This window comes from Myxocyprinus asiaticus, chromosome 5 (assembly GCF_019703515.2).
Source record: "Myxocyprinus asiaticus isolate MX2 ecotype Aquarium Trade chromosome 5, UBuf_Myxa_2, whole genome shotgun sequence".
NCBI lineage: Eukaryota > Metazoa > Chordata > Actinopteri > Cypriniformes > Catostomidae > Myxocyprinus > Myxocyprinus asiaticus.
In genome coordinates, this window is record NC_059348.1 from 6,354,642 (window position 1) to 6,378,380 (window position 23,739).

Here is a 23,739-nt window from a genome sequence, read left to right on the forward strand (position 1 = left end):
ACAAAAACCCACCAATTCACCATCTCAAAAAATTAGAATATGGTGACATGCCAATCAGCTAATCAACTCAAAACACCTGCAAAGGTTTCCTGAGCCTTCAAAATGGTCTCTCAGTTTGGTTCACTAGGCTACACAATCATGGGGAAGACTGCTGATCTGACAGTTGTCCAGAAGACAATCATTGACACCCTTCACAAGGAGGGTAAGCCACAAACATTCATTGCCAAAGAAGCTGGCTGTTCACAGAGTGCTGTATCCAAGCATGTTAACAGAAAGTTGAGTGGAAGGAAAAAGTGTTGAAGAAAAAATGCACAACCAACCAAGAGAACCGCAGCCTTATAATTGTCAAGCAAAATCTATTCAAGAATTTGGGTGAACTTCACAAGGAATGGACTGAGGCTGGGGTCAAGGCATCAAGAGCCACCACACACAGACGTGTCAAGGAATTTGGCTACAGTTGTCGTATTCCTCTTATTAAGCCACTCCTGAACCACAGACAACGTCAGAGGCGTCTTACCTGGGCTAAGGAGAAGAAGAACTGGACTGTTGCCCAGTGGTCCAAAGTCCTCTTTTCAGATGAGAGCAAGTTTTGTATTTCATTTGGAAACCAAGGTCCTAGAGTCTGGAGGAAGGGTGGAGAAGCTCATAGCCCAAGTTGCTTGAAGTCCAGTGTTAAGTTTCCACAGTCTGTGATGATCTGAGGTGCAATGTCATCTGCTGGTGTTGGTCCATTGTGTTTTTTGAAAACCAAAGTCACTGCACCCGTTTACCAAGAAATTTTGGAGCACTTCATGCTTCCTTCTGCTGACCAGCTTTTTAAAGATGCTGATTTCATTTTCCAGCAGGGTTTGGCACCTGCCCACACTGCCAAAATCACCAAAAGTTGGTTAAATGACCATGGTGTTGGTGTGCTTGACTGGCCAGCAAACTCACCAGACCTGAACCCCATAGAGAATCTATGGGGTATTGTCAAGAGGAAAATGAGAAACAAGAGACCAAAAAATGCAGATGAGCTGAAGGCCACTGTCAAAGAAACCTGGGCTTCCATACCACCTCAGCAGTGCCACAAACTGGTCACCTCCATGCCACGCAGAATTGAGGCAGTAATTAAAGCAAAAGGAGCCCCTACCAAGTATTGAGTACAAATACAGTAAATGAACATACTTTCCAGAAGGCCAACAATTCACTAAAAATGTTTTTTTTATTGGTCTTATGATGTATTCTAATTTTTTGAGATAGTGAATTGGTGGGTTTTTGTTAAATGTGAGCCAAAATCATCACAATTAAAAGAACCAAAGACTTAAACTACTTCAGTCTGTGTGCACTGAATTTATTTAATACACGAGTTTCACAATTTGAGTTGAATTACTGAAATAAATGAACTTTTCCACGACATTCTAATTTACTGAGATGCACCTGTATATAATACTCTTGAGCTCTACAACTTTGTTACACTGTTTTAGGTAAAAGCCAGTCCACAACTGACTAGTAAACCCTTACCAAAACATAGCAAATTAGCCGAGCACTACTGTGGATTGCAGATGTAAAATTACCGTTTGTAAAAATAAATCCATTTCCACACTTGATCACTATTCATGATAGTAAGAACGTCAAACAATCTGCATAATTCCACACAATTGTAGGTAAAAGTGGGCCCGCAGCTGATTCGCAAAACTATTTCAACACAATAACATTAGCTAGCAGGTTAGCAGAGGGCTACAGCTGTGCACTGGGTGTACACTGTAGCTACAACACAAAACTCCGCTTCTGAACTCTCGGTAGCAGTCTAACTGTATTGAAAATCCGGCATTGGTTGTGGTTGTACTGCTGAGGAACATTGGTAAAAATTAATTTTAACCACTGATGCTTCAATTCGTCTGCATCTGGAAGTCCAAACAAAGATGTTTTAAATACAGTATCGAGTAAGTGCTTGTCCAAAAGTCATTAAGCTGGATATTATCCCAGAAAATGTCTAGGAACTAATGAAAAATCACACATATTTATAGAATATTAACTCACTATTATCTGAATAAATAAAAACAATCCAAGAGGGAAACAAAACATTATATATATCATAACAGACAGCTAGCGTAACCGCTAGCAGCCTGACTTACCAACACGATAACAGATACACAAGTATTATTTATGTCCTTTTAGCTTTAGTTTCAATGTTGTGTCTGAGTCTGATGACACACCTCCTTATCTGATGTAAGTTCTCTGTGTTACAGGAACATGTTTCTGTTTTTTCACTGATAATTAAATACCAACAAGGACTCATAGATGTCACTATAAGCTTAATAACTTTAATCTTCATCAGCAGACAATAATAAAGAATGGACACCAACCTCTTTGTTCCTCAGTATCTTCATTTTTCATGACATTTGAACTGCATGATTCTGGATAACTCATGTCCTCACTCTCTTCTTTAATAAACATCATTTTACAATGTTTTATCCCGCAGATCTCAGTTGAAACAGCTGGAGTTATTCCTGTTCGTGTTGAAACAAGTCTTCTTTTAGGATGATGAGAATATTGGTGACATTTATAAACATGAATCCAAATTTACATATTTATTGCACTGTTTATCCTCTAATGTTCGTGTATGTAGTTAGCTCGTATTATTCAATGTGAGATGCTGGATATTTCTACTTGATCCAGTTTTCAATCATGCGGCGGTCTATTGTCCAATACTCGAATAATGTAGAAACAAACAAAATAACAATGCCAGAAGTTTCTGCAGGTTTATAATTACCAGTAGAGAAGACCGTTTACAGTTTTGAACGTCTCTACAAACGTGTGCTAAACATCATATAATATGGAAACTTTTGTGCATTTATTTTACTCACTGCTGCATTTATTTGTTTAAAAGTGAATGTTTATCAGAACTCTGCAAATCTCTCAGAGCGCCGCCATGTTTGCGTGACGTCATACAACAGCACCTCGGAGGGGACATTCTGACCCGCTTTTCTTGTATTCGTTATTCAGTATGTGATTTGTTGTGGTAAATAAAGCATTTTAAAAATCTGAACCGTTTGTCGTGGAAAACGCTTAACGTTGCTACTACAACAGGAGTTAGAGGATAAATCTATTTTAAACTAATACATTTTCACCTGCTGAAGAAAAAAACTTTGAGAACCCCTTAAAGAAATTCTAAAGCCAAACTTGTAATATACTTAAAGCTGCACAATGTAAGATTTTTAGGTTAAAAATGAACAAATTGCCAGTATTGATTGAGTACATAAAAACCAGTGTCCAAAACAATGTCCTTACCTTACCCTAATTCACCACGGTAAGCCTATAAAAATTATATTGAGCTGTTGGGTCTGATGAGAAATCACTGTTTTATGTCATTCCTCCTTGCGCCTTCCGGCAGGTCTTCTCCGCCTTCTCGGACCTGGGAGTAGACAAGGGGAGGGAAAATCAACAAAAAAAAAAAAAAAGGAGAGGGAAAGGCCAGAGGAGAGAGAGAAAAAAAAAAAACTTACTCGAGGGTTCTCTGATACGCCGTAGCCTGGTCCTCCTCCACCCTCTAGTGGATGACAGCCACTCCTCCCGGGGTGGATCGGAGACAGTCCTCCGGCCCCTGGCGGACGGAACGCCCTGCCACGTTTTGGTGGATGGTAGGGGTCTCCTCCGTCCCTGGCAGCGGTTCTCCCGCTCCAGGTGATCGGCAGTGAGCCCCTCCCCACTCGCGGATGGCGGTCTTCCCTTCGACACCGCCGTGTTTTAGCGGCCGGTAGGGGTCTCCTCCGCCCCTGGCAGCGGCAAAGAACCCCTCCTCCCCTCACGGTTGGCGGTCGTTCCTCCGCTTTCAGGCGGCCGGGCTCCTCCATCCCCCGGCGGATGGCCGTGGCTGCTCCTATGGGGTGGATGGTAGTAGCGAGGACTTTACTACGACGCATCCCTCCTCCTTCCTGGGCTTCGGCACCAATGTAAAAGGGTAAAATGGAAAGGAGGAGGCGAGAACTGGATGAAGCATCAAAGTAATATTTAATTAAACAAAAAGACACAAACATAAACACATACAGGGAAGCTGCCTGTAGCTCTCTCTCTCCCAAACCTCCGCCTCTGGCGGCCTTTATCCCTCTCCTCGGCTTGATTAGCCTGATTAGGGGCCGGGTGTGTGTCATCACGGCCTCACCCTCCTCCTTGCCACAATAAATAAGAGCATTGTTTATCTTCTTTAAAGCAAGTAATATTCTGGTTTTAAATGTTTAATCATATAACATAATACGAACATGAAATCGCATTTCAGTCATGATCACACACAGGCGATGTCCAGGTAAGCTCAAATCATGAGATTCATCCTCACAGAAGAGCAGTGCCGAAACGCAACTCACGTAAAGTGTTCTTCTGCAAATTGCTTGCAATTTTAAGTTTAAAATTTTTTGTTAATGCTTACAGGTCATTGACAAATAAGGTTGTCCGAGGTTTAAACACTTGTGTCAAGTTCTTAGAAATTGAATCATTGTGTCCCATTTAGTTTCATACATTTTTGAAAAACCTTTATAGCATTTTCTACAAAAATTTTAAAACTTTAAAAATGTCATGAGAGTATAAACAACTTAATCATTCATTTCAAAAAAGTTTTCTCAAGGTTACACCACATGTCCGGAACAAAATAAACATAAGATGTTTTTTTTAAACTCCACGCTCAGTCTTGAGGGACTCAAGGTGTCCGCTCTGTTTTATGGTTTTTATGGTCAACATAAACAACAAAATGGCTACCTATATGTTGGTTACACCACATGACTTTGATTTGGTGGACAAAAGTGTTTTTAAATATGAATCATATGTTAAAATTGTTTCACTGCTTATTCTTTTAAGAAACAGCATTGCGAGGGGTGGCTTCGAGGCCTTAAGCCCCTGATGTATTGTCCCAAGCCCTTGATCTTTTCTAGAAGATTATCTAGATAGATTATCACATGCATGTTCATTCAGTTCATTGAAAAATGATCGTCAGGGTTTTAAAGCCATCACATTTATAGCAAGCTGTTGATCACTGCCTGTTCCAGACAGTAGGTGGGACTGATGTCACTTGGCAGGTTTCAACAAACCATCATAGTTTCAAAGACCTGATGAGGTAATATATACGAAACCAGGTATTATCCACTGTTCAGCAAAATTGAGATATTATGTCTGACTTCTATGCTTAACTGTGAACAGTTTACAATGTGACCTGGTAAGTTTAAGCTACATTAAAACATTATTTGGGGGAAATTAATCAATGTTATTAAATTAAATATATTATAAATGTATATACAGTTGAAGTCAGAAGTTTACATACACTTAGGTTGAAGTCATTTTAAAATTCATTTTTTAACCACTCTACAGATTTAATATTAGCAAACTATAGTTTTGGCAAGTCGTTTAGTCGTTTATCTACTTTGTGCATGACATGAGTAATTTTTCCAACAGTTGTTTACAGACAGATTGTTTAACCCAATTCAAGTGGGTCAGAAGTTTACATGCACTAAGTTAACTGTGCCTTTAAGCAGCTTGGAAAATTCCAGAAAATGATGTCAAGCCATTAGACAATTAGCCAATTAGCTTCTGATAGGAGGTGAACTGAATTGGAGGTGTATCTGTGGATGTAATTTAAGGCTTACCTTCAAACTCAGTGCCTCTTTGCTTGACATCATGGGAAAATCAAAATAAATCAGCCAAGACCTCAGAAAAAAATTGTGGACCTCCACAAATCTGGTTCATCCTTGTGAGAAATTTCCAAACACCTGAAGGTACCACATTCATCTGTACAAACAATAGTACACAAGTATAAACACCATAGGACCATGCAGCCATCATACCACTCAGGAAGGAGATGCATTCTGTCTCCTAGTGATGAATGCATTTTGGTACGAAATGTGCAAATCAGTCCCAAAACAACAGCAAAGGACCTTGTGAAGATGCTGGAGGAAAGAGGTAGATAAGTATCTATATCCACAGTAAAACGAGTCCTATATGGACTCAAGATGGTGCCAAGTATGGCTGCTGCGTTGCGAGCTCCGACACAACACTGCAGTTTTTTTTTGTTTGTTTGTTTTTTTTTACAATTCTATGTTTTTTTTTGTTTTTTTTTGTTTTTTTTTTGTCTTGGATGTTGTCTGCCTTATTGTCTTTGACAGACAAACACTTTTAGACATTGGTTCTGCAATAGCACACCGAAAACCGGACTTTAAATACCTCAATGCCGACCCGCTGTTTACAAACACGCCAGCAGAGCCCTTTGTCTGGGCAGCCCAGCCGCAGAAACGCAGAAGGAAAAGGGGAAATAGAGCCAGGGTTCTCATCAGAGTAAGACGTCGTGCAAATCGACCCCCGCTACCCAGTATTCTACTGGCAAATGTTCAGTCTCTGGACAACAAGCTCTGCGAGCTGAGAGTGTGGATCTCTTTCCAGCAAGAGACGAGGGACTGCTGCATTATCTGCCTAACAGAAACTCGGATGTCTGCTGAGATTCCAGATTCAGCCATCGAACCCACGGGGTTCTCCGTGCACCGAGCGGACAGAGCGAAAGACCTCTCAGGTAAAAGCAGAGGTGGTGGTGTATGTTTTATGATCAACAACATTCTATCAAGTCTTTCTGCTCTCCTGATCTGGAATTTCTCATGCTTCTTTGTCGACCATTCTGGCTACAGAGGGAATTCACAGCGGTCATTATGACTGCTGTGTACATCCCGCCACAAGCTGACACAGACCGGTGTAAGGAATTTTGGTATGTGTAAGTGTACACGGGATAGGTTAAAATGCCGGCGTACCTTCACCAATATATGTAGGAATTTACAAAGAAAATAATGACTGTATAAATGTACACGGGATGGGTTAAAATGCCGGTGTACCCCTACCATTATATGTAGGGAAACAGTATGTGTGAGCTAGGAATAAATTTAAACTGTTCTTATTCTACGTTATTATGTTGGGAAATTTATAATGGAATTAGTTGACAACCATTATAAATTAGATAAATGACAAATAACTAGATTATTTGTCTGAATAAAATTCTCCACCGTTAAAATCCAATTTCTATTGTAAGGAATTAGCTTTAGTTAGGGAATTATGATTAATTCCCTTATTGGAGTAATATTATTCTCATGGCATATTGAAAATAATATTACACCTATTTAGGTATAGCTTTGAAGCGAAATCTTTTAAAAACAGGGATGAGATTATTTATCAAAATATACCACAGTCAAATTATCTTTGAATACAGACAAACTTTATTGCTATTCTAAACATAAAACTAATCTAACACATATGACATGAAACAGGTTGGTGAGTAGTGACAGAATGTGAAATAAATGATCAATACAGAGAAAATGAACTTTATGGAGTCTGTTGACAATGCCTTAAGAACAATTTATCCTTCTTTGAGTCTACATCGATTTGCAATCGGATTACCCAAAGTATTTAACTAATACACCAGCACTTTGAGCAAAAGTCTGGAGATGTACTTGCGTGTCGTTGCTTTCCTTGTGTTGCATTTCTTTGTGTTGCTTGGTTCTTTGGCTCTTTGTAGAAAGTTATGAACGCTGATAGTTGCTGTCTCGTTGGATGATGAAGTGGGCTTTGAAACGAGGCCTTCTGCAAGGAAGACTCGTGACTCCTGTTGGGTGTGTGAACCATAGAGCAGAGAGTGAGAGGCTTCCATGGGACTTTTGTGTCCCGAGTTTTCCTTGGACTCTACATAGCATGGAGGATCTGGAAGAAGCACGAGGGCTGAAGGAGGAGGAAGAAGAAGGGCAAGAGCAGCAAGAGGAAGAGAGATGAGAGGAAGGCAAGAGAGAGCATGTTCTTCCTGTTTAGGACTTTTGAACTGAAATTGGCTGCACCCCAAAAGGTGTTCTGAGCCAATCAGAAGTGGCTGTTCAAAGTCACATCATCAACTGGTCTGTCCTTTTCAAAAGTGATTTACAGTCCTCTGTGTGGAGAATTCCCACTCAAAATAGTGAATGTTTAATCACTTTTATATCTTGAAAACGTTGCAAGAAACATGGCATTTGTTGTCATCAAAATTCTCAACGTAAACAAGCAAACATTTACATAACAAACATGACACACTTTCATAAATATTATACCTTGAATAGTTACCATTCTTAGTAGAATGAGATGAATCATACAAGACTGATGATTATAATCATCGATTTGTTAGTTAGAAGTGATTACAAATCACTACACATATTTTAAAAAGGCTCTAAAGGCTTTAAATCATGCTATAATCTTTAATTTGTCAGTTGTAAAATAATCACAAGTCAAAGTAATTTTCAGATTATCTAGCCAGGCCAGGCATGGTGTACATCTCGGTCCAAATGCACTCTGTGCATTCCAGAGGGTTAACTTCAATAATGTACTGTGACTTTGGGTGAAATGTTCCTGGATTAAGATGAAATGTCTTAATATTAGAATCGTGCAAATCTGAGGGTCCTTGCAAGGAAACCTTCCAAAGTGAAGCCTGTTTTAGCTCTGTGTGGAAGTTCAGAAGGTCAAGCTGAGGGGCCTCTCTGACCAATGACGTTTTTTCTTTAAATAATGCCGTTCCAGTCTCTTTGACCATTTTACTGTCCAAAGGCAGGCCTTCACTAGGTTTGTTGGTGCCTGGTCCTTTAATTTATGACGTCAATGAATTTCAGGATTAAAAGGCTAATTTCCCTAGATTCAAATCATATTGCTGCAATTCTTCTGCATCTCATATCCTACACCAGGCACTCAAGGAACTGTATGGGAGTATAAGCAAGCAGGAAACCTCGCACCCTGAGGCCACGTTCATTGTGACCGGGGACTTTAACAAAGCCAATTTTAAATCAATTGCACCAAAATACCACCAACACATCAGTTTCAATAGACGAGGGGACCAGGTTTTGGACCACTGCTACTTTCCCTTCCGGGATGGCTACAAATCACTCCCCCGCCCACCATTTGGCAAATCAGACCACTCTTCCATTCTACTTCTGCCCGCTTACAGGCAGAAACTGAAACAGGAAGCACCCACCCTAAGAACGATCCAGTGCTGGTCAGACCAATCAGATTCCATGCTACAAAACTGTTTTGATCACGTGGACTGGGAGATGTTCCGGTCCGCCTCTGATGACGACATCGAGCTTTATGCTGATAGTGTAACGTGTTTCATCAGAAAGTGCATAGAGGATGTTGTTCCGACCAAAACAATACGGATCTACCCCAACCAGAAGCCATGGATAAATAGCAATGTTCGCGCTGCACTTGATCTGCGGACCTCCACTTTTAATTCCGGGAACGCGGAGGAGCATAAACAAGCCAGTTATGCCCTCCGCAAAACTATCAGAGCAGCCAAATGCCAGTACAGGGACAAGATTGAAGGACAGTTTAACACCACCAACTTTAGAAGCATGTGGCAGGGAATTAATATCATTACGGACTTTAAAGGTAATAAAAACTCCGCCGTGAACACCGCTGCCTCTCTCCCAGATGAGCTAAATACTTTTTATGCTCGTTTCGAGGGAAATAATACCGCCCTCGCAGAGAGAGCTCTCACGGCCGAAGCTACAGAGGTTAGTTCACTCTCTGTCTCTGTAGCGGATGTAACCCGATCCTTCCAACGGGTGAATATACATAAAGCCGCGGGTCCAGACGGCATTCCGGGCATGCACGAACCAACTGGCTGGTGTTTTTACGGGTATTTTCAACCTTTCCCTCTCCTTGTCTGTGGTCCCCACATGCTTTAAAATGTCCACCATAGTGCCTGTACCAAAGCAATCCAAAATCACTTGCTTAAATGACTGGCGTCCTGTTGCTCTGACCCCCATCATCAGCAAATGCTTTGCGAGACTAATCAGAGATTACATCTGCTCTGTGCTGCCTCCATCACTGGAACCATTGCAGTTTGCTTACCACAACAACCGCTCCACTGATGATGCCATTGCATCTACAATACACACTTTTTTGGACAAAAAGGAACACATGTGAGAATGCTGTTTGTAGACTACAGCTCAGCATGCAAAACCATTGTAAGTGTTCGGTGGAAAGGAGGAGGCGGGAGGCAGGTTGCTCTACTCACAAGTAAGGCTTTTTAATGACCACATTGATCTCAGCTTCACAATAATAAATTCTTCCGTGTCACAATAATAATCTCTTCAACTTCACTATAATAAACTCTCAGCTTTACAATAATAACTCTGGGGACCCAGGCTCTCTCCCTCGTCTGCTGGCGGTGTGGCTCTTTTATGCCGTTCTCCCCGTGCTCACTGTAATTAGAGACAGGTGTTAGACATAATCTAGCTCAGGTGCAAGCGCCCTTACCGCTTTCTCTCTCTCCAGAGAGACGCTTGACTATGCCCCCACTGCCACATATCCCCACCGCCTGCATCCGGCCTGCCTACCATTCCCCCCCCCCCATTTCTGGAAAGGAAATCGGCGGCAGCCATCTGCGCCCCCGGTCTGTGGACCACCTTGAATTTAAATGGCTGAAGAGCCAGATACCAACAGGTGATCCGCGCATTGGTATACTTCATGCGGTGGAGCCATTGGAGTGGGGCGTGATCCGAGCAGAGGGTGAAGGCCCGCCCCAACAGGTAGTATCGGAGAGTGAGGATCGCCCACTTGATGGCAAGACATTCTTTTTCTACGGTGCTGTACTTAGTTTCCCTCAATGAGAGTTTGCGACTAATGTACAGCACCGGGCGCTCCTCCCCCTCCACCACCTGCGAGAGCACGGCCCCCAGCCCTCTGTCCGAAGCATCTGTCTGTAAAACAAAAGGGAGAGAGAAATCGGGTGAATGTAAAAGTGGGCCCCCGCAAAGTGTGGCTTTAACTTGTGTGAATGCCTGCTGACACTGCTCCGTCCACTGGAGCGGGTCTGGAGCTCCCTTTTTAGTGAGATCAGTCAGCGGGCTGGTAACATCCGAATAGTTAGGTATGAATCTTCTATAATAGCCAGCCAGCCCCAGGAACTGTCTCATCCCCTTTTTGGTCTTGGGCCTTGGGCAGGTCGCAATCGGCGCTGTCTTATCAATTTGGGGATGCACCTGCCCATGGCCCAAGTGGAACCCCAGATATCGTATCTCCACCCGCCCAATCGTGCAATTCTTTGGGTTTGCTGTGAGTCCCGCTCGGCACAGCGATCTCAGAACCACCCTCAGATGTTGCATGTGCTACTGCCAATCATTGCTGTAAATGATGATGTCAACTAAATAGACAGCAGTGTAAGCTGAATGCGGTCTGAGAATTCGGTTCATGAGACACTGAAACATAGCCGGGGCCCCAAACAAACCGAACAGAAGTGTCACAAACTGGTGTAATCCAAACGGTGTGGAGAAGGCGGCTTTTTCACGGGAAATTGGTGTCAAGGGGATCTGCCAATAACCCTTCGTCAAATCCAATGTCGAATAAAATCGAGCAGTGCCCAACCGATCGAGCAACTCATCAATGCGAGGCATTGGATACATGTCAAATTTAGACACCGTGTTGACTTTCCTATAGTCCACACAAAACCGTACAGACCCATCGCTCTTAGGCACTAGAACAACTGGACTGGACCAATCGCTGTGGGATTCTTCTATTACCCCCATATCGAGCATTGCGTCCAATTCTTCCTGAACAATTTTCTTTTTGTGTTCGGGTAATTGGTAGGGGCGGCTACGTACCACGACCACCGGCTTGGTCTCGATGTGGTGCTGAATGAGGTTCATATGACCCGGTAGAGGGGAGAACATATCCGCAAACTCCTGTTGCAACCTGGCAACCTCTGCGAGTTGACTCGGTGAGAGTTGGTCTCCGCAAGTGACCGGGGTGAACTGTTTATGTTTTGAATTCACCTCGGGTCCGAGCTCCGCCTTCTCTGGAACTACTCTAGCCAATGTCACAGGGACCGCCTCCACAATTTCAGGAGGTTGAGGTGGTATATTTGACGTGTGCCCCCTCTATCGGTTCGTTTAACCTCATAATCGAGATCCCCAACTCGTCGTGTGACCTCAAAGGGCCCTTGCTACTTGGCGAGTAATTTAGAGCTCGATGTGGGAAGTAATACAAGCACTTTATCTCCTGGTGCAAATTCCCTTAGCTGAGTTCCCCTGTCAAACAGTCGGCAATGTCGTTCTTGAGCTTGGAGCAAATTCTCCTGTGTTAGTTGTGTGGAGTTTGGCACTAAGATCAAGAACATACTGAATTTCATTCGTACTATTTGAAGGTCCCTCCTCCCAGGCTTCTCGCAATACATCAAGCACACTGCGTGGGCGTCGCCCATACAGCAGCTCAAATGGGGAGAAGCCAGTGGAGGCTTGCGGGACCTCTCGTACTGCAAATAACAGGGGGTCGAGCTATTTATCCCAATTTCTAGCATCATTGTGCAGAAACTTACGAATCATGTTTTTAAGGGTTTTATTAAATCGTTCCACCAGGCCATCTGTTTGTGGATGGTACATGCTGGTGCAAATCGATTTAATGCTCAATAATTCGTACAGCTCACGTAGTGTCCATGACATAAACGTTGTGCCTTGATCAGTGAGGATTTCTTTCGGAATCCCCACCCGGGAGATTACTTTGAAGAGTGCCTCCGCAACACTGCGTGCTGAGATGTTGTGAAGAGACACTGCTTCCGGATATCACGTTGCATAGTCCACTAGGACCAATACAAAGTGATGTCCGCGTGCCGACCGTTCTAATGGCCCGACGTGGTCCATTCCAATTCTTTCAAAGGGGACCTCGATCAACGGAAGAGGGCGCAATGGCGCTTTTGGGGTGGCTGGTGGGTTAACCAGCCGACATTCGCGGCATGCCGCACACCACCTGCAGACATTGCCGCCAATGCCCGGCCAATAGAAGCGGGCTATTAGACGGTTCAGTGTTTTCCTTTCTCCTAAGTGACCCGCCATGGGATTATAATGAGCCACCTGGAATACCACTTCCCGACGGCTCCGTGGTATCAAAAGTTGGGTTGTATCTTCTTTTGTGTGAGCGTCCTGCGTCACTCTATACAACCGCTCATTTATAATTGCAAAATAGGGGTATGCAAGGGCGATGTCCGGCTGGAATTGTTGACCATCGATGACTCTCACTTGGTCGAAGGCGTGTTTGAGGGTTTCGTCTCGCGACCGCTCCAAAGGGAAATCTCCCTCAGGGAATTCCCTGAGAAGGGGAGGGGCTGCAGCCTCTCCCCCTCTCTCGTCATTATGACGTGGAGCTGTTGAGGATGGCCCCGGCTCCGCCTCCCCTGCCAGAGCATCGCACATTTCACATCTCCCTAATTTAGTACAGGACCCATTCGCACAAATTCCCTTCAATAAATTTCTAAAATCAGGCCAATCCATCCCCAAAATCAGCAGATGGGTGAGGCGGGAACTAACTGTGGCCTCCACTCTATGCTTTTTCCCCTGGAATTTAATCGTAAGAGTCACCACAGGATACTTGTGAATATCGTAAATTATACTGATAAAAATCGTGCCAAAATCAAACAAAGGGAGTCCAAAACAGACTACAAATCCCATGAAGCCTTGCTCACTAAAGGATCGAACTCTCAACTCCTATTGGATGAGGCACACAACAGAACGTCCCTCAAACATGACATCATCAGGAGTTGAAATACCTCTGAAATGCTTCTGGGATTTGCTTCCAGCAACTTTGTTCGTCCTGTATAGACGCAGCTCATCGCTGCTCTCAGGTGCAACCTCGTGGCAAAAGGAAGTAACGTCAGACTTGAAACTGTGGCCATACAATCTCCATCTCGCTGGATGAGTTGAGATTACTCTGTGTTCAACCGAACACTCTAACGGATCCGAAGGAGACCGCCGAGCAATTCGCATCTTCATCCGTTTGCCTACAGAAGTGAAGAGATTAAAGATTTCTCTTCCATCTTCAATCAAGTCGACATTTCGGAGTTCTCCGCCAGCCCGCCGAGAATCAACAGTCGTAACGCCCGCCGACCGAGCAAGGAAACGGCCTCCCATCATCACCAGAGCCTCAAGAAACCGGGTCAGAGTTAAAGGACGGAGAAAAACACACTCTACCTGTGTCTTCATGCGATTCAAGTAAGAGGTTTACGTCTGGACAGAGATAGAATATTATAGTGTGTTATTCTTGTGTTTCAAGGTTATTGCTTGTACAGTTTATGGACTGCCATGTCCGCTCATTATTAATACTCAGGGTATTAATTATCACGAATTTGTTTTGCTGTATTGTGGTCCAACCAAATTGGACTGTTGTGCAATTTCGCCATCGCGGGCGAGACAGGTAAACTGAGCTCATTCATTAAGGAGTCAAAGTACGTGGGACTGTTTACGAGCCGTCCACCACGTCTCTGAGCAATGAACTAACAGCTGCTTTCTCTCCCATGATCGCGAAATCGGCTTTAGGGCCATCACTTCTCTCTCTCTCTCTCGTACTAACCACACACACACACGCACACGACCCCTCACAAACATTCTGGCACACATTTTTGGCTCCTAGATAGCTTAGTGCTAAAGCTCAGCTTTGTCCCTAAGCTATCGTACAAGCGGATACACGCGGTAACTGGTAGACGCCATTGACTGGTTTCTCTCCACCCACATTCGTGGTCATATTCCCTGGCCGGAAGTCTCGCATGACATACTCTCCACGAGAGTCACGTCCGCCATTTTGTGCGCGTCCCTCCTTACACACACACACACACACACTGTCTCACACACACACCTTATGTGTTATAGGATTATTTTATTTCCATATCTAATCATATCACTGTTTAGTTTGTAGTTGGAAGTTGGAAGTTTATTGACTGCATTGTATTCATTATTAATTGATATTACTGCATAAATAAACTTTGTTTATATTACAAAGAGAAGTGTTTTGGTTTGTTTTGCATACGCCTGTGTCATGCTGACGGAATGTCAGTGCTCAGATTCAAACCTTCATTCATTGTTTTTTCCGGAAAATCGATATTCTTCGGATGTCGATTTTCCTAAGAAAACAATCTAATATTGAGACTGTTTTACTATTTGGTTATTAGTCCCTGATTCCAGGGTGGTGCCCCGTCAATGTTAATCATTATTAATATTCTATTGATTTTTGATAATTGATAATTATCTTTGATGATTGAATTTGAATGATCAATAAGCTAGTGTTAATTTTAATTAATGTTTCATCGATGTTAACAATTAACGATTATCTTTGATAATTGTTGATTTAAAGGATTTAAAAAAGCTAACATTGATTCTCATCAATGTTCTATTGATTTTAATAATTATCTTTGATAATTATTAATTATTGCTAATAACCAAACTTGCTCCTAAACGTAGCACACTACATTTACTGGAGCCCCATATGAGGTTTTAATGAGTTAGATTCAATTGATTAATTTAAATATTAATTAATAACTAAATAAATAATTATTAACTATTTCTGATAGTGACACTGATCTAAACAACCAGTAAAGCCCTACATATCATAACTGCAGATTTACTTTTTGTGGTTTGACCAGGTTGTGCATCTTTTGTTGGATCAAGAACACAGTTATAGTCACCCCCTATAATTACATTTGATATAGTAGGATCAGGTATGTTGTCTAAAACTTTTTCAAAGAATGATAGCTCATCGTAATTTGGCCCATACAAATTAAGCAAAGTGATGGGAACTTAATTTATTTCCCCACAAACAATTAAATATCTGCCATTTTTGTTGGATATAGTTTGTTAATGAATGAATGGAGCATGTTTTTTTTTCCCACAATAACCGCGACTCCCCTTGATTTGGTGGAAAAGTTTGACTGGTATATTTGAGATGCCCATACCGGTTTAAGAAGCAGCTCTTGCTGCTTGTTTAACGTGAGTCTCCTGTAAAAATATAATTTCGGCATGCAGTTTATTAAGATGCATATACACTTTACCTCTCTTCACTGGATGTTTCATAACCCACACATTCCATCTCCGTGTGCTTAACCAACTTTATGCATGACTATGTGCAAATTTGACAATTTGAATTAACTGAGCCTTTCAACAGAACCATAAATATGTATTTCCTTACCCCTCTCTTCTCCTTAAGAACAAGTTCCTGAATGTAAAGACACACATTCTAACCCCTTCCCACCCCCTCCCTTTCCAAACAGATAAATAAGTGAAAAACTCCACGTTACTACCAGTACACTCACCACAGATGCAATGTAATCTTCCGTATCCCATTGTTGAAAACCAAAGTCCCAGTCTCCTCTAATTAAACAAAATGGAGAACTACAGTTTAATTCCCCTTTTGTCTTTATTGTCCATTATTATTTTAACCCTTTAAAATGTACCTTAGGTCTGCTTTATAATTTTGTTAAAGTTCCAATTAGTCAACAGACCAGTTGTCCACCGCTCCTACTAAGTAGGTCTCAGCCTCCACGGGTGTCACAAATGCCTTGGTCTCACCTTCCCTCACAGTAACGATCAGTCTGGATGGGAACCGGAATCCATACCTGATGCCTAAGTCCTTGCATTTCTTCTCTATGTCGGCGAATTGATGCCACTGCTTCAATAGGATTGCTGTTAGGTCTAGAAAAAATGCACCTTTTTTCCTTTGTACTGTTTTCTCTTTGGCCAGTTTCATTATTAGTTCCTTAGTTTGGTAGTGGTGTATCCTAACGACGAAGGCTTTGGTCGATCATCTTTCAGTTTCCGCTGAGCCCTATGCACTTGGTCAATCTGGATAGGCTTGGAGAAGTTTTCCACCCCCAGCAGCTTTGGAAGCAATTCCGTTACAAAGTCGGTAGGTGTACCATTTACCTCCTCCTCTGGAATCAGTCGAATGTTGTTACATCTAGAGCGGGACTCTAAATCAATGTTTTTCTTTTCTCCGAGTCGCTTACACTCTACCATGAGTTCTGCGCAATGTGCTTCTAGGCTAGTCAGTCGGCTTTCATGGTTTGTAGGCAGGCATACACCTAATTTATCCTTCAACTCACAATTAGGCTGCTTTAGTTAGACCTGCCGGAACCAGAAACATCCATCATGATCTATAACTCTGCATAAAATTGAATGGCATCTACACTAATATTATTCTATTTGTTTCCATGTCTCAACCTCGGGATTCATATCCTGAGGTTACCAGAGCCTGCCAGATCCATCTCCATTCCTGCTTGGTGTCAGACTAGTTCATAAAAAATCTTTTCCTTTTATTTTTAAAGCACTGGACCTTAATGCTTAATTTACAAATTTAAAAACACAACTTGCACTGCACACAAATAACTAATATTGGCATTATATTCATGTTGTTTAGCCAGAGAGGAACTGGCCCCCACAGTGAGCCTGGTTTCTCCCAAGGTTATTTTTCTCCATTTACCAACATCTTATGGAGTTTTGTGTTCCTTGCCACAGTCGCCTTCAGCTTGCTCACAGGGGTTCTAAATAAAATTATTAATTAATTGTTTAATTTCTATACATATTTTACAATAATATTTAATTAAACTACACAATGATCAGAGTTCCAAGTGATGCCATGCAAGGAGCAGATGTGTAAACAGCGAGTTCTGCGCACTTTGCTAATTTTGGGTTATTTTTGTGTCATAAACTGGTAAGATTCAATACACCCTGCTACATATCTGTTCTTTGAAGTTAACATGGCAAAGAATTCAAAATCCTCGGGCTCTGGAGATATTAAACCTCTGACAGGCCTGAAGACCTGGGACTCGGTGGGAGAAATCCAGCAGCAATTGGTGAGCATGTCTGTGATGCTGACAAAAGTTGTTGCCAACTTAGACGATCTTGCTGTAATACGTTGATCGATTACGGCGATGGAAACGAAATTCTCCGAGTTGGGTACAAGAATTGGGGACGTCGAGAGATGGATTGATTATCTGGAGTCATTGGCGAGGGAATTAGCTGCTAATCCGACGGCAAAGTTGTCGCGGGGACTCTCACAGGCGTACATGGACTTTTTGAGTTTAGAGAGATGGATGCCGGTTGGCGCTGTCATGCGTGGGATTTATGCACACGTTTTTCTGGTTCTGGGGAAAGTTCTGCTGTTGGTTGTTGCACTGTTGGAAGGTGGTCTTCATAATTTTGTTTATGACACACAATCTATTTTTTCTAACATGTCAAAATGTCAAATGTTAATATGAGTGGATTATCTCTCTCCACATGGAATGTGAATGGGTTGGGGCACCCCATAAAGGAAGGAAGGTTATTTATTTTCTTAAACGTAAGAAATATGATATAGTGATTCTTCAAGAAACGCATCTTTCCCCACAGGAAGCTGAAAAATTTGGAAAGATATGCTATGGACATTTTTTCTTTAGTGCTGGCTCAAGTAAGAGCAGGGGAGTCATTACATTGATAAGTAAACATCTACAATTCAAATGTATCAAACAGTTTAAAGATAAAAAGGAAGATTCATTATTGTTTTAGCAGAAATTCAGGGGTAAAGGTTGATTTTGGCTAATATTTATGCTCCTAACACCTTTGACCAGGGCTTTTTTATAGATCTTGAAGGGATGTTGCAAGCTGCTGGCACCCCTCATGATATGATATTGGGAGGAGACTTTAATCTTTTGATGGACTCAGTCCTTGATCATAGTGAAGCAAAAGTGTGCAATCCCCCTAGAGCAACATTGACGCTTCACAGGATGTGTAAAAATCGTTGTCTTACAGATATTTTGAATTAGATTATTTTTACAGACTTTTGAACCCATCTGGTAGGGACTATACATTTTTTTCATCAGTCCATAAGATTTATTCTAGAATAGATTTTTTTTTTTATATAAGTCCCTCATTTCATCTGTTGTTGACTGTTCAATTGGGAACTTCTTAGTTTCAGATCACGCCCTGGTGAGTTTAGAGGTGTTGCCACATACGGAGAAAAAGAAATCATAGAGTTGGCGCTTTAATGTGTCCCTTTTGTAAAATCCTGATTTTCAACAAATGTTAAAGGCTGAAATCAATGGATGTGATGTTTATGCGTGCTCCCGAGGGCTTTGCTTCAGACAGTAATAGCTTCTCTTCCGCTATTCAACAGTGACACAAACTGCAACACTAGGTAACGTTATCTTACAGATGGAATCCAGCAAACATCCAGCTCCCAGCACAACATCGACTCTTACACAAACTCCAAGTAAGCCAAAAAAAACCCCAAAAAACATTTAGCGGCTGAATCCCGTCTGACTAAGCGGGAACGTGATCGTGGTCGAGTGAAAATAAGAGAGGGCATTTGATTCCTGGAGGGACCTTCGTTCGGTTTTGGGGATCAAAATCGACCCTGAATTGGCATTCATATTGGACAGGTAAGCTTACATAACTGCAAAGCATGTGAAATATAGTGCCATAAGGATTGATCTGTGTAATTTTAGCTAAACTACAATAACACATGAAATGAATGCTATGCAATGTTCAAGATAATGCAAAAAGACCCATTCATTAGCGTAACGTAACTTGGTTATACGGAAAATATATACATTCTGTTATTATAAAACAATAGTGCATCGATATATCAAAATGACATTTTTGATGGAAACACATCAATACCGAATTGTGTCAACATATTTATAATGTACAGTCTATTTTATAAACAGCTACTGTCAACATCCACCAAATTTAGATACCAGCTATTGATATGGCTAGCTAGCTAACGCCGACATAGGCTATTGTATAAATGCAGTCAATTTATCATGCAAAGAAAAGTGATTACTTCAAACTAGAGTCTCGAATAGCCAGACCTATATCCACACTTTGTTTTAGCCCTGTTCCAGCACTGGAGAGTCAAATATAATATACAGTCTCAAAGTTTGTAGTAAAACAATCATAACTGTGTAATTTTAATTATGCTACCTCATCTGTCAGCATGATGCCGGTGGATCACATTCAGTCTCTTTGTATGTTATGTCATTGTTTTGGTCTATGCTCGCTCGCTCGCGTCCCTATGGAGTGTGTGCACGAGCGTGAGCACGAGCAACAGGTAGCTGGCTGCAGTTCACTTAACGGCCACAGGTGTCATTAATAATAAGGGTTTCTGAATCTTACATACTGCACCTTTAAGGGCCTATGATTTGATCATTATTGCAGTGATTAATATGTTTCAGCTGGCAACAATTATTTGAACCCTAACTGATGCAGTGTGTGGCTTCTCATTTCTTAAACAACCATGAAGGTGTAACAAATTGGCTTCTGCTTATTGTGAAACACAACTGTTACTGCAAGGACTGGGTATTCTGAAATTGTGTAATCAGTTCAACGGTTTGATATTAAACTCAAATTCAACAAAAGAGGCAGCAGTAAAATTAAAGAATTGGATATATAGTTAAACAGAAATATTCAAACACAAGTCAAATAAAATCACTCAAAAACAAGTAATACTTTTCAATGAGTCCACACAATTAGTTATCTGTTAACTGTCCAAAAAACAAAAAATAAAACAGTCCTTCCCAACAAGTTTCCCCACGGAAAGAAACAATAATCCAGAATGCTTACGTGGTCCTCAGAATGGCTTGTTGGTGAACAATTAAAAAAGGAAATAACACAGTCTCACCAAAAACGTCTTCTCTCTGAAACAGTCATTTTAATGTAATCCACAAAATGAATACAAAAGTGAATCCAAGAAAGAGAGGTTTGTTTGACTGGCAGCAGGCCATACACAGACAGGTAGTCCTCCAATCTCATTTGATTTTAGATACGCCTAAAATGGCTGCCCATTGTCCTTCTAAGCCACATGGGCATTTAAACATTTTGGCTATAATTAATAATAGCCTTTTAACAGGGGTTGTCCCTAAAACTTTTAAACATGCCATTGTATTGCCTCTTTTGAAAAAAACAAATTTGGATCCAGCTGTTGTATCTAACTATCAGACAATTTCAAAACTTTTGTCAAAGGTTTTAGAGAAGGTTGCTTTGAATCAACTGCAGACATTCTTGATCCAAAATGAGGTTTTTGAAATCTTTCAGTCAGGTTTTAGGGCTTACCATAATACTGAGTCAGCACTGATGAGGGTTTTAAATGACTTATTGATCGCAGTCGACACAGGGTCCTCAGCGGTACTTGTGTTGTTGGACCTTAGCGTAACGTTCGATACCGTTGATGACCATGAGATTCTATTATCATGACTTGAAAAGGTGGTGGGAATCCACGGTACAGCGCTTACATGGTTTAAGTCTTTTCTTTCAAATAGAACCTTCTCAGTTAATGTTGGTCAGGCTTATTCCCGATCAGTTTCACTGCTTAATGGGGTTCCACAGGCATCCATTCTTGGCCCGATCTTGTTTTCTTTGTACATGCTGCCCCTAGGTTCAATTTTTCGTAAGCATGGAATCTCCTTTCATTTTTATGCAGACGATATGCAGGTGTATCTCCCTTTGCAGAAGCACGATAAGAAGTAAATTGAGTCACTGTTGAATTGTTTGCATGAAATCAAACTATGGATGTCATTGAATTTTTTTTTTAAATTTAAGCGAAGATAAAACTAAAGTTGTATTGTTTGGAGTATCAGATGTAAACAACTTTTCTGATCTGGGCATTTTAGCCCCCTTCTGTAAACCAGTAGTGCGGAACTTAGGGGTTTTCTTTGATAGTGATCTCAAATTTGAGAAGATTTATTCTGTGGTGAAATCATGTTTTTATTACCTGAGATTAATAGCGAAAGTGAAGCCTTTTTTGTCTACATGTGATTTGGAAAAAGTCATTAATGCTTTTATTTTCACAAGGTTAGACTACTGTAACTCACTATACGTGGGTATTAACAAATCATTATTAAACCATTTACATTTGGAACAAAATGCTGCTGCAAGGCTCTTAACGGGTACCCGCAAGACAGACCATATTACTCCTGTTTTAGTTTCCTTATATTGGCTGCTGATTCAGTATAGAATCAATTTTAATCTGTTGGTTTTTATTTATAAATCACTGCACAATTTAGCTCCCCCGTATTTAAAATGTACAGCACTTTGGTTAATGGACTGTTGTTGAAATAGTGCTTTATAAATAAATAAAGAAGAAGAAGAAAATAAGAGTCCCCGTTAACTTAAAAAAACATGTTTCCTTGATTATAGGAGAAGCCGGTGATGCCATGCAGGGAGCAGACATGTGAGCAACGAGCTCTGCGCACTTTGCTGAATTTTTGATTATTCTCATGTTATAATCTGGTGAAATTTGATACACCCAGTTACACATTTGCCCTTTGTTGCAAAACATGGCAAAGAAGTCAAAATCCTTGGGCTCTGGAGATATTAAAAAACACTTACATGTTCAGGATGAAAGCCCCGACAGGCCTACAGACCGGGGACTCGATTTGGATGGCGCGGCGGGAGAAGGAATCCAGTGTCAACTGTCCAACATGTCAGTGATGTTGACGAAGATTCTTGCTGACTTGGAGGATCTCGCTGTAATACGTCGATCGATTACGGCGATGGAAATAAAATTCTCTGAGTTAGGCACAAGAGTGACTGATGTTGAAAAACGAATCGATTTTCTGGAATCTTCGGAGAGGAAATTAACCGCTAATCCACCCGCGACCAAAGTCGATTTGGAACATCTCCTTGAAAAGCTTGAAGATCTTGAGAATAGAAGCTGCAGGAATAACGTTCGAATTGTTGGAATTCCTGAGCATGAGGAGGGCAGTGATATGGTGAAATTCCTAGACAAGATTTTCTCGAGTCTGCTCAACATAACAGGCCACAAGCTGGAAATCGAGCAAGCTCACAGAGTCCCAGCTCACAGATTTGCTGAGGGAGACAGGCCCCGACCAATTCTGGCCAGATTTCTGAGATCATCCGATAAAGATCTTGTGTTGCGCCAGGCGAGGAGCAAAGGGAAGCTTTCTTGGAAGAACCATAATGTTTTCTTGTTCCCGGACTTTGCGAGTTCGACAAGAGAGAAACGCGATCGGTTCAAGGAATGTAAGAAACTCTTACATCAGAAAAAGATCTCGTTCGCTCTGATGTTCCCGGCCAAATTGAGAATAGAAACGAAGGTCAGTCACAAAGTATTCGCATGTCCAAATCAGGCGATATCTTTTATAGAATCAGTGTCTGAGTAAACCATTGGATGTTTCTCATGTGAGTGGGTCTGACTCGCTGTACTTACTCTTGAGGAAGCTGGGCGACATTTTAGGTTTTTTGCGTTGGCTCCGCCGAGCGGCTGGAGCTTGTTTTGTGAATAACACTTTTCCTTAAAGAAACTTTTGCATTGAAGTTCCCGGACAGATTGAGAGTGGACACTATGGATGACCGCAAAATATCTACATGCTCACAGAAAGGATGTCTTTTATAAAGCTGACGGATTGTGTAAGTCATGGTATATACTTTTATGCAGCCTCCGAGTGAATTGACTCGATCATCCAGGGAACCGGGATGCCGGTTTTGTTTCTTTTTGTATTGGTTCCGCCTAGCGGCTGGAGCTTGTTCTGTTGAATAACACTCCTTTGGAACAGCTGTGGATTAATCTGTTCGTTCTTCGTGCTTATTCCTCCTGCTGGCTGTAGTTTGTTTTGTCGAGTTTTTTTTACTGGACATTGGAATGATTACGTCATCCGCTGAATTCATAACAGCCACCTCACTGAACATTTGTTTGTCTGTCTGAGGAATCTGAACGGTTTTATATTGGCTGGAATTTGTTTTGTGGAAGATCACATCCTTGAGACAGTTCTGTGAATGAATCTACACATTCTTTGTGTTCATTCTTCCTATTGACTGGGTTTATTTCACAAAGTATTTTCTGTTATGTAATTTTGCCTCACAAATTTGTGAGGCAAAATTGAGCATTCCGATGGCAAAGTTGTCATGGGGGCTCGTGGGTGTTCATGGACCTTTTGAGTTTAGAGGGTTTGACACTGGTTGGCGCTTTCGTGCA

General features: G+C 41.6%; 4 protein-coding genes across 7 annotated transcripts in view; 1 reads left to right on the plus strand and 3 right to left on the minus strand.

The window, feature by feature from the left end:
- LOC127440749 (zinc finger protein 501-like) overlaps positions 1-3,620 on the minus strand; it is a 143,935-nt gene extending 140,315 nt beyond the window's left edge. Inside the window, exons 1-2 of the mRNA XM_051697581.1 lie at positions 3,486-3,620; positions 3,271-3,394 (exon numbers count right to left, since the gene is read on the minus strand). The gene's annotated coding sequence lies outside the window, so the exon portion shown is untranslated. The remainder of the gene's footprint in view (positions 1-3,270; positions 3,395-3,485) is intronic.
- LOC127440778 (gastrula zinc finger protein XlCGF57.1-like) overlaps positions 1-23,739 on the plus strand; it is a 593,771-nt gene that overhangs the window by 432,016 nt on the left and 138,016 nt on the right. The gene's annotated exons all lie outside the window — the stretch shown is intronic.
- Positions 1-23,739, minus strand: part of LOC127440850 (zinc finger protein 501-like) — a 224,062-nt gene that overhangs the window by 101,460 nt on the left and 98,863 nt on the right. Inside the window, exon 1 of one of the 3 annotated variants that reach the window (XM_051697843.1) lies at positions 2,346-2,838. The exons of the other annotated variants lie outside the window; for them this stretch is intronic. Coding sequence (XP_051553803.1) covers positions 2,346-2,439 — 94 coding nt within the window. The 5' untranslated portion in view covers positions 2,440-2,838. Of the gene's footprint in view, positions 1-2,345; positions 2,839-23,739 lie in introns of those variants that run through there. 3 annotated transcript variants of the gene reach the window in all.
- LOC127440803 (zinc finger protein 501-like) overlaps positions 1-23,739 on the minus strand; it is a 167,855-nt gene that overhangs the window by 44,889 nt on the left and 99,227 nt on the right. The window lies entirely within an intron of this gene.